General features: G+C 34.1%; 1 protein-coding gene across 2 annotated transcripts in view; it reads right to left on the bottom strand.

Moving 5' to 3' along the window:
* Positions 1-252: 252 nt before the first annotated feature.
* Positions 253-12166, bottom strand: part of SEMA3C (semaphorin 3C) — a 184272-nt gene continuing 172358 nt past the window's right edge. For both annotated transcript variants that reach the window (XM_027838789.1, XM_027838790.1), the window contains 3 exons: positions 8821-8888; positions 7756-7886; positions 253-3083 (listed from right to left, as the gene is read on the bottom strand). In XM_027838789.1, coding sequence (XP_027694590.1) covers positions 2664-3083; positions 7756-7886; positions 8821-8888 — 619 coding nt within the window. In that variant the 3' untranslated portion in view covers positions 253-2663. The remainder of the gene's footprint in view (positions 3084-7755; positions 7887-8820; positions 8889-12166) is intronic.

A 12166-nucleotide genomic window follows, 5' to 3' on the forward strand; every position in this document is an offset into this window, starting at 1 on the left:
TTGCCCAGGGTTACATAGACAGAAGTAGGCCTTGAATTTATGTTTTCTTGCCTTCCAGGCTGACTTGCTATTCACCAGGCCACTGGTACCAGGTCTAAGCCCAAAATGCCACCCCCATCTCAGTTTCCTTGATAGAACAAGCTAAGATGCTAAAATCCTTCAACAGAGAGTGTTATTTTAAAACCAGTTACTTTCTGCCATAGGAATAGAACATTCACAAAATCCTAAAGGAAAAAACTAAAAGAACTTCTGTGATTTGAACACACTTTATTTAACCAGGCAAATATTTTAGGTATTCAATTAAATATTACTATGCTAGCTACACTTAATTGTTTCTTACTGAAGATATAGTCAACATTCACCGTAATAACAGTTTCATCATGCTAAAAACTATACACACACCCGCACTTTGAAAAATGTTTTCCTAGGACACTTTATCTACAGTACCAATGATCATGAAGGACATATTATTACATCAGCAAACTGTACAAATGACACATAAAAATCAAGGGAGCCACCAACATACAATTTACATTAAAGAGATTCTTTGGGGAAGGGGATGCATAATCTTTACATTTGGCAGAGTTAATAAGATTTCCTTAAAAAAGTAATAAAATTATATACATTTTAATAATGTCCCAAAGAGAAGGTCTTAAATAGCACAAATAACATTACAAAACTAAACATCCATATTGCCTACCAGGTTATGTCTATGTGATGTGACTGAAATTGTATACATTACTCTGAACATTTACCATAAAGCAATTGTATTCTCAATTCTGTACAGAGAGCTTGAACATTCCATGGAAGTTTTTATTATCTATAGACACTGATGCATGTCTTCTACTCTTATAGAGGAGAAAATAATATTTCAACATTTAAATCTTCCTAAACAGTCAAAATATCTATCGTTGAAGCAGCTTTGGAGACTATTTTGGAACAACATGAAAGTTGTATTAATTTAGTCTAAAAAAAAATTCAAATCCTAATTACTAATATTCTGTGTTCTATAAGTACCTGCTATTTTTCAGGCTCAACTGAGACCACCCTATTAATATAGCATAATTTATGATGATTTAAATAATAAAGCTTATGCTTACATCCTGATCAATGATCAGATTCATTTTGCAAATGACTATGATCTTTGAACAGTTGTAACTTGGCAGTGCTTGGGTAGGGCCATTGGACCTTCTTTCTCTTTTGACTACTACTCATATGAATAGGTTTAGTGTCCTAGACATTAGATGAGGCCATTATTTCCACTTGGAAAAAAAAAGGAAGGAAAGAGGGGGAAAAAAGAAACAAAGGAAAAACTCAAGAGCTTTCAATAAGTGTTTGTATAGAAGAAAATTTTATGTTAGTCTTTTTTCCCTAATTACTATTCTGAGCAGAACCTTAAACATTAAGCTATCCCCCAAAAGTGCTTCTAACATAAATATGGAAGCTTAAGAATTTTTTTTCAACATTGTATAGCTACTGGATAGCTATTTCTAAAACCAGTGTATCTAATATACTAACTTATTAACTCAGACCTTTAGAAATAATTAGGTTAACTATAAATAGTACCATCGATAAAGATTGAACTTTTAAAATGCATGAAAATGTTAAATATCAGTTCTTATCAAGGATGAAGACTCTTTTACCTATTTTTCAATAAAATTGTTTGGTAGAAGCATTTTTTTTCTTCATTTCTCCTCAAAATGCATCATTTGGCACCTTAAAAATGACTTACTTCTAAAATCAAATTTGCCACTCAGAACAGCACTGGCTAATCACAAAGAATAATTATGAGGAGATGTGCAACATTATCCTCTCTGAGGAAAATGTCCATTGTCTGGGACAAACAAAAGAGCAACTCAAAAAATCAGGCTGTTCTAGCTGGGAAGAAGGATGCCACCTTCACCTTCCTGTCCTGTTCTACCTCTTTACAATGCCCTTGGACAGCTCCCATCACAGATCTTTATGATGCTGAAGATGCATTTATACTTTGGTTGCAAGCATGTATGTCAGAGGGAATAAATGTTCAAAGATTCACATAAGCAATCTTAACATTCAATTTTTGGAACCTTTTTAAAAATAATCAGTGTTTCACTTAAAGTACATAAATATTTTTCGTTATGTACTATTCACTTATTCATGCAACTTTCAATGTATCTTTTACCAACTTAAAAAAAATCTACTATACAATATATTTGTCAGTTTCTTTGCTCCATGTACTTAGTTACTTTTCAGAATAAGTGAAAGTTGTAAACCTGGTAATTGTTTTCATATATAAAACCATAAAACAATTAGCAAATTATAATCATACTGCAGGGAAAAAAAGTCGAAACATTGTGTCCCTGATCTGAACTGAAAAGTATCCTGGTTATAGGTCTGTAGGTAGCAACATTGGTTTTGGAAGGGAAGGTAAATAAAAGACATAAATTAGACTCTGGGTTAAGTTAAAAATTTATATGCACCATTAGGACTGTGACATGCCTAGTGCTAGTCAGAAATGCATGCTTAAGTTCATTTACAATGCATTTTTCATGTTGGGGTAAAAGCTTTTCTCAGATATTCCAACAGATTCTTTGCTCAAAGTATGCTCTGGGAAGACAAATAAGAACCAACATACTCGGAGCATAAAGAAATAAAAATCAGCTGCACCAATAAGGGGGAAAAATTTATGATCCAGGTAACTGATTCCTCCTGTTTCTACTTTTGCGACTATTGATGAGAGCCTTTAATTTGCCATAGTCCCCTCTCATCTTTTGTGATTCATCTACCTGTGGAGAGGCACTCTGCTGCCGGGTGTCTTTGCAATACTGATTAATCATCTGCATTTCTGAGTGGCTGAATGCTCCCACAAAGTCTTTCGGGTGGAATTGCAATGCCCGGACAGAGCTGGCCCAGGTCCAGGGAGACCACTTGTCAGTTACGAAGGCTACCATCTCTGAATCCAAGACCTTAAAGTTTATCTTGGCTATGGTTTGCTTAAAGCTGTTTTCTGTTGCGATGCAGTGGTAGAGTCCTTGGTCAGAATCTTGGACAGCACGAATTAAAAGTCCTTGTTCAGTGGCAATGATTCTTTCATTGAGTTTGACCTAGAAAGCAACATATTAAAGAAAGTTCTCAAAGACTGAGATACAGTGCATTCAGCAGCTAATTTTTCATTCCTTGGTTGAATAAATATAATCTAGGGAAATTTCATATACCATAGAAGCAAAAATTATCATTGTCTTATCTTTTTCTAGTTCATTAGCCTAATGCACAAGGGTGTGAGTCCTTTAAGAGGACAGTTAACATATAGGTCAGCTATTTTGAAACTGCTATTTGTAACATGAGACGGGTGGATGAAAGGGAACAACTCCAACACAACTACTGCAGAAATGATTAAAAAACCTTTTTAATAAATCAGTATCTTTTTTAGGGTAGAAATCATAAACAGCATTGATTTTCTTTGGCTCTAGAATCAGATGTACTATACCTGAATTCAGTTCAGTTCAAGGGGTTCTAACCTCTTCTATTATCCATTTTTAAAAGACAGACTCATTAATAAAATGATATATTATTAGTCTGTGTTCTATTTTCTTTCAGTGAAGTAGAATAGAAAATATTCAAAAGGCTGAGGACAACAACAATAAAACTGTATTTCACTCACAAATATGACAATAAGCCAGTGAATAAGAAAGATCTGCAAATATGGGAGAATTTTGAAATTATAATTCTAGTTATACCTAAAACTAAAAGCACTAAACGTAAGTTGAAATTTATTTTTCTGGACATCATTGTGTGTGTGTGTGTGGGGGGGTTACTTTCATAATGAAAGGAAAAATTCTAATATCATTAATGAATTATATATAATAAGTATTATCTATTTGGCATCTATCTATAGATCTAACCATCTAAATATCTGATCCCTGGGAATGAATGTAGACGTGCGAGTATGTTCCTCTATGCATACTTTGGACCAGACCTGTAATTTTGGTGGTATAGAGCAGAAGTCTCCAAATATTTTTGATTGTCTATCCCCTATCCTTACTAAAAAAGTTTTAACATGTACCCCCAATGTGCATGATTTACCTATTTATATGTTATATGAATGTACTAATACTTATGTACATTATAAAAATACAAAATAAAAGAGAATGATTTACCAATGAAATAATATTTGATCCTAAAGGTTACCTGGGACACTGAGTTTTTAAGTTACTTGCAAAAAGTCATATGGCTATTATGTGTCAGAGGCAGAGCTTGAAGCTAGATCTTCTTGACTCCTAGGCTAACTCTTACACTTGAAAATGCAAAGGTGATTTTAGTTTTACTTTGCACAATGATTCTTAATATTCATTTAAGGAATAACTCATGTGGCTGGATTACTATGGGACTGCTCCCAAGTTTCCACTATACCCCAGGAAACAAATTATTGGGCAAACCTCATCATCACACAAGACCCCATAAGCTTGGTGATACCCTCATCATTACCTGATTAACCTCTGATTGGAGGGCAGAGTCATGAACTCCAAAACCTCCATTTGAGGAGGCAATTTGGTTCATATGTTTCATTCATTTCTAACCTGGCTACATCACTCTGTGGCCTCTCTACTGTGTCTGGCCTCAGGTACCTTCCCTCAATTCTACCCTTCCACATCCCAATTTTCAGCTTCCTTTCATGTGTTGTCTTCCCCCATTAGATTGTAAGATCACTGAAGGTGGGGATTTTTTGAAAATTATTTTTATTTATATCTCCAATTATACAGTGCCAGACACATAGTAGGTGTTTTATAAATATTTATTTACTACTGAATGAAAGAATCCAATCAATAAAATGTAATCTCCTTGAGGGCAGAGACCCTTCTTATTTTTACTTTCTTTTTTTGTCTCTCTCTGCCTAGAGCTCATGTAGTGTATACATAGTAGGCTAGTAAATGCTTATAAATAAATGTTATTGAATGAATAAAAACCATTGGCTTCAGATAGAGTACTGATTGTAGTCAGTAATATCTTAGAATTTCTCTCTCTAGAAGCATCTCCAATGAGAGTAAGAGGATACTTTTTTGATGGAATGTACAAAAAGGCAATAAAAAGAGAAAGGTAAGATTGATAAGAGCAAGGATTAGAAGCAGATGGAAATAAGAGTGGGATGTTTGTTGAAGGTAAATTTTATTTGAGAAGTCAGTAAGGAGCTACTCCCAATTTAAATGACCTTATGATATAAGAAGAAATAAAAGAAAGGAAGTTTTTAGAGTATGGTTTTGAAATGAACTAAGAGAGCACATTGATTGATACAACTATGAGAGAGACATACTTTTCAAAATATTTCAGATAAGCACTTTTTTTTTGGTTAATGGGTATAGGGAGGGAGAGAGAATGAGTAGCCTTTCCTCCACTTAACTCCCCCCTCCACACACACCCCAAAGTGTTTTACAACCTTGTGTCTCTGGGATCCTGCTCTGGGTCATAGTATAGTTAAGGTAAAATACATGGGTAAGGGAAAATTGTAAAGAATTTGAAGTGGGTGAATATGAAATTAATGAGAGACTGGAGTTCAAGAAACATTTAAATCCTCTTTTAGTCAGTCTGAATAGGAATTAAGAAGCACAATAATAAAAGACTCATTCTTTCAGGTAAAATACAGTTTAACATTGATTTAGAAGTTTACATGTTTAAAACATCACACATTAGAAATTAATTATTCCTCCACAGAAGCTGTGAGGAACTAATTGGAGTTTCTGAATGAGACTTGGTAGCTCAGCATGAGGACAGTTGAATGTTTTCAGTCTTACAACATTGAGATGAAATACAAATAGCATTTTCTTCAAAGCAGAAAGCAAATTATTTTAACTATAACCCTTTAAACTGAATCCCTTTTACATTTAAAGTAGTAGGGGCCACCAGGTGTAGAACATTGCTTATATGATCAGATGATATATGGATAGCTATTTGGTTTCTTTATGTATTTTCCTTTGTTACAACGGATGGCTCTTGGTGGGAATCATTGGAATCTGACTGCCGTATTAAAAGGGGCAGGAAAGAAGGCAGCAATTAAACATGTAAAAAAATAAATTCATTGTGGAAAGGAAAACAATAGAGCCTCACTAAATGAAATAGGCAGAAATATTAAGGTATTACATGCTCCTGTAGTATTACTAAAGCAGAAAAATCAAGAACATTAGGGCACAGATTAAATTTATGAAATATCCTCATTGGAATTTTAATTCAAATGTCTGCAGTAAGCAATCCTGAACATTTTTAAAGCATTCATCACAAATCATAGAAAATTCTATATTGAGTATTCATTTACTATTGTATATATAATCTGTTACTAAAAAAGAAAGAATTTATTTATTTTACTGAGTCTCTGACTTTGTGTAATCATGTTTATCTGAAGTAACCTTTCTCCCTTACTCAGAAATTCTTCAAATATTATGGCCAAGGAGTTACTGAATACTCTAAGATCTATGGAGCAGGGACACATTAGTGTACCCAAAGTCTGGGCTCAATGGGTCACAAATTGTATGGAAGTTGCAACCACATGTGAATGTAGGAGTCCCTGGAATCTCCCATACTGTGCCACAATTCCTCAAGGCAAAGAGCAATTCTGTGCAATGAACAAAAACAAATCCATAAAAATTTGGGAACCACTAAGATAATTTGTGATAGGGAGGTAAGGACTATCTATCATATTGCAAGCTAAACACAAACTTCAAGAAAATTCACAAAGTAGATAAAACAAAATTGGAGAAGGTGCAGAAAGATTCTTGGACACCATAGCAAAATGTGTGCTAGTATTTTGTACTTGCCATGTAGACAATAAAAAAAAAAACAGGAAGAACAGCCTTCTCTTGTTACACCACTTAATGGGAGACACTTTCCTCAATTGCACTGATTCCTAGTTAACTTAAGAAATGGCAAAAACAAAAACAAAAAAAAACATGACAAATCCAATAGCTATTCTTCCCCCAAGCTCTGCGAGACTTTCTCAGACATTTTTACAAGTAATAAGTATATTTCAAACTACAGAAAGGTTTAATTATGATTATTTTTTCCATTTTTAGGACAACCTGATATCAATATTTTGGAATTCATTATTTACATTACCATGTCCACTGCCAATTTTTTTTTTTTTACCATTTTCCCCTCACATCACTGATTTCTGAAATAGCTCTTTCTGTACTTCAGCATAAAATCAACTTTCTTTTGTAAGAAATAAGAAGTTTTTTTTCTTTTTATGGAAGTGAATAAAGGCAATGTTTCCATCATCCAATCCCTCCTGAAGCTGAAACTTGGGGGCTATGGACAGGGTGGCAATGGAGACTGAGAATATGACAGTTGTAAAATATTGTTATTTTGCCACAAAATGTCATAGTTTTCACTAATTTCTTGCTGATAAGTTTAAACTTTAAAAAATGGTCAAGTACCCATTACCTTTCCCAGCATATCAAAGTGCTCTGCTATAAGAATTTAGCCTCTGGACTTGCACATGTACTGTTTCTTTTCCATATGCGGCCTCACATCAATGCCACATTCTGAAGGCCAATGCTCTTGTTCCAATAACTTCATGACAGAGGGGAGTAGTCAGAGAGATTATCTAATTAATCTATCAGTTTTTAGGGCATCTTATTTTAAAGAACTTGGCACCTGTCATGCTGAAGGTATAAAAGAATGTTCGTATGCTGTGCTTAGCTGGTTTGATTTGAAGGCATGCTGACCCACTGGGTGATTTAAGGTGCTTTCACTAGCATTGATTGATTGCTACTGAACTGCATCACTCACCTCTTTCCTTCTGTCTTTGTCTTTCTGTAAGAGCCATTTGATAGATGCCTGTGGAGACTTGGGAGTGCACTCAAGGAAAGTGGTGTTATTTTTTACTCCATACTGAATAATCTCAGCTGCATTTCTATATGCTGTGAAGCAAAAGAATAGCAGTATTTAGAACATCTTTTTTTCCTGTGTCCTACATTTCAAAAGGCAAGTTTATTCTTAAAATTAAGATCCATTACAGACCCCCTTCTTTCATAAAAGTAGCTGACCAAGGAATTTCACACATGCAAAGCTATTAACATTGGTATCTTTTTTTTTGTCCTTGGTTACAATGGGAAAATTACCCATAAGTCCTAAAAATGTCATTTTGTGGAAGATTTTTTGTGGAATGATATTTTGTGGAAGGTTCCATATTCAGTACTCTGGCAAATATTTCATTAATTAACTTCTTTTCCAAGTGTCATATTGCATGCAATAGTCTTGAGGTACCATTTATTTTTAACCTGCAATTTTTATGTGTGAACATTCAAATGAATGCTCTGGATTCCTGTGATAACGAGACAATCTATCTATTTGGTTTCTATCACATTAGTGACCTGACCAGATCACAAATGCATCAGATATTTTAAAAAATCAAAATGCTACATTAAAAAAGTTGTTTTAAAATTCTAGTAGAGAAAAAAATGGCATTCAGGCTAAAAGAGAAAGAAACTGACTTAATCAGCTATTATGCCAGTCCAAATTTATTTAATAAAAAACAAGTCAAATTATAATGGTAGAAAGGAATACAAAGACAAGCTTTATTGAATAAAGGGTCATATTCCCTGAAGAGAAAAAAACATAGTGGAAATATATCTACAATCCTGCAGTAACATATATTAATTGAAAATAATAATGTTATGATAATAATACACATATATTTCCTAAAAAATACTTGAAATGACACTTTAGAAGACTCTTGCTTGAAAATGACTTATTTGCATTTTATGACATGATGTCATAAAACCACATGACTAATAGTTTATAGTCAAAGGTAAGTTATCTTCTCTTTACATGAATGTTTTTCAGTTAACATACCTTTTAGATTGAATCCTCTGCACTGTGTCATTGGATTCCCATGTCTTACATCTTGTCTGCGACTCCGCCTGAGGGTTTGGAGGTATTTAAAAGAATGAATAATACTAACATTGCCCATGGTATTTAATTTTATTTCAAGTGGTACCACTATCATTTGGTTACATAGCACTGTGTGAAGTAGGGGAAGAACAGTGTAGTTAAAGTCAGATTTTGTGACTCATTTGGCCAAATATCAGCCATATGAAGGGAGGAGATACTTTAAACTTCCTGAACTTCATTTTTCTCATTTGAGAAATGGAGCTAACAATACCTACTCTAACTTACCTCAGCAGTGTGGTCATGGCAATCATATGAGACAATGTGCTTGGGAGCACTTGGTAAGGCATCATGTAAATGTATGCTGTAATTATTGCTAACAATTTAAAAAATGGCAATAATACACCGAGTCATAAGCTTAATGGAACCTTAAGGGATCCCATATAAACTATTTGTTTACTAAAAGGACCAAATCTAATCTATCCCATTAAACTGAAAATGTATCTTATATCCACTATAATAATAAATTAAAGCAATAATAATAATTTAACAAAATGAAAATAGCTAAAATGTATAAAGTACTTATGTGCCAGGCAATATAATTCAATTGTACAAACATTTGTTAAGAATGTATTACGCAAGGGGCAGCTAGGTGGCACAGTGGATAGAGCACCGGCCCTGAAGTCAGGAGGACCTGAGTTGAAATCTGGCTTCAGACCAAACACCTGACCACTTACTAGCTATGTGACCCTGGGCAAGTCATTTAACCCCAATTGCCTAAAAAACAAAAAAGAGAGAGAGAGAGAGAATGTATATGTAAGGAATTGTGGTAAGGAGAAGATCTAAGACTTAAAAATAGAGATACCTATCCCCTCTATGATTTACTTAATTTTTTAAAATGGGCCTTAGTCTTCCTTATGTATTGTCTAAAATGTTATAGTTCAGCTTCAACAAACTTCTCTATTTTGCTTTTAGATTTTGTGACAATCCCTTATCTTCTTTAGTACCACCAAGTATAAACTCTATGTATGGGCACTGAACCTACTAAACTTAAACCCTACCACATTATAGACATAACAGAGTGGGGCACTTAGGGAAAAATAACCAATTGTGTCACTGATATATCATAAGATAGAGCACACATTCCTTGAGGACAGGGATCATTTCATTTTTGTCTTTGTATCTCTAGAGTCTAGTATGGTGCTTGGCACATAGTAAGCTCTTTATAAATGCTTGCTTATTGATAGCTTATTTTATTATCAGTTTCCCAAACTGATTCATTCAAAATTGTCAAGTACCATAAATTCAAAAGATGTGTGTGTACACATACACACACACACACACACACACACACACACACACTAGCATTTCCCTTTTTCTGAATCATTTTAATAATAAAGAATAATCTTCCTCCATTCTAAATCTTGTTGTTAAAAGGATAAATTAATATAACACTGTCATATAATTTCTAAATTTAGGTTGTAAAGCAATCACCTTCCTGAATGAAATTACATAAACTAGATGTTGAAAATTGTATTTAAATACAAAGATAAGTATTAAATAATAGTACTGGAAATTAGCTTATAGGTATTTTCAAAGTAATTTAATTTACATATTACTCCCAATATTTTACTACTTGCATGACATGAGTTTTTCTCATTCTGATTACCAGAGTGCTAAACTCAAAAAATAGCCTGCCTGCTTAAGGGCTTTCCTGTTACAGTTGAAGGAACCATCATTTTCCACTGAAGCTCACAACTTTAATGTTACTTTACACTCCTCTCTCACACTTACTATCCATATATATTCTCTTCTCAAATCTAATCATTTCAACTTTCATAAAATCTTGTAAATCCTCCTCTCTTCACTCATACAAACCAACACCTTGGTGTCACTACCTCATGCTTTTCTCTTGAAATATCTTTCTAATTGGTTTCTCTCTCAAGTTTTACCCTATTCCATCCTTCACTCAGCTGACAAAATGATTTTCCTGAAACTGAGATCTGACCATGTCCTCTCACTATTCAAGAAAATCTAGTGCTCCCTATTGGCACTGGGGATTAATATAATTTCTCAAATAATTAGATTAGCCAGCAGCAGATTGGGTATTTTATATGTGTAGACTTTTTCTTAAAGAGGCAAGGGAGGAAAAAGCTGTTTAGCCACTGAGTAGACTTTAGTAGAAATATAATGCTATATGAAGGAGTTTGCATTTCCCCCATAATATCCCTGTAAGGTAGGTACTTTCTTTGTGAATTCAAATATGAGTCTTCCTGACTCTAGGCCTGGCAGTCTATCCACTGTGCTACCTGGATGCCACCACATAGGTATTATGATGCCCATTTTACAGATGATGAAATTGAAGAACAGGAGGTTAAAGTGATTTTCCTATTTTAAAAGCAGTAAATATTTATATGGAGATTTGAAATAAGTCTTTCCTGACTTGACCAGCTGTTCAGTCATATCAGACTCTTCATGACCCCATTTTGGGGTTTTCTTGGTAAAGATACTGGAGTGATTTCCCATTTCTTTCTCCAGCTCATTTTACAGATGATGAAGCTGAGGCAAACAAGATTAAGTGACTTGCCCAGGGTCACACACCTCGTAAGTGTCTGAGGCCAGATTTGAACTCACAAAGAGTAGTTTTCCTGACTACAGGTTTGGCACTATATCCACTGAACCACTAACCTGCCCCCTGGCACAGTCAATATGACTATAATCATACAGCTAGTAAATATCAGAGCCAAATTTAAACTCCAGTCTTCTGAATTCAGGCCTAATCTTTTCCCTCTTTACAACATTGCTTTTAATGGAAAAGCAATATAGCTGGTACTGATCAAAACTCCTTGAGGGCAGGACCTGTTTCACTTGTGTTTTTGCATTACCAGTGTCCTAGTAGCACAATGCTAAATTTATAGTAAGCCATCAATTTACTCATAAGTTAAGTAATTGCTTATCAATTGATGACAATCCTTGGAATTAATAGTTTAAAAATAATACACTAGATAGAAAAGTTCATAACTTTATTCACTAGCAGTCCATCCTTGTGATAAAGAAGTTAATGATGAAATTCTATGTGGGAACTTTATTCCAACCACTTCCTACTTGCTATGCTTTTCTTTTTGAGAAAGAAAGAAAGAGAAAGAGAGAGAAAGAAAGAAGAAAGAGAGAAAAAAGAGAGAGAAAGAAAGAGAGGAAGAAAGAGAAAGAGAAAGGGAAAGAAAGAAATAAAGAAAGAGAAAGAAAGAAAGAGAAAAAGAAAGAAAAAGAAAGGAAGAAAGGAAGAAAGAAAGAAAGAAAGAAAGAAAGG

This window comes from Vombatus ursinus, unplaced genomic scaffold (assembly GCF_900497805.2).
Source record: "Vombatus ursinus unplaced genomic scaffold, bare-nosed wombat genome assembly UNPS02014830.1, whole genome shotgun sequence".
Lineage (NCBI taxonomy): Eukaryota > Metazoa > Chordata > Mammalia > Diprotodontia > Vombatidae > Vombatus > Vombatus ursinus.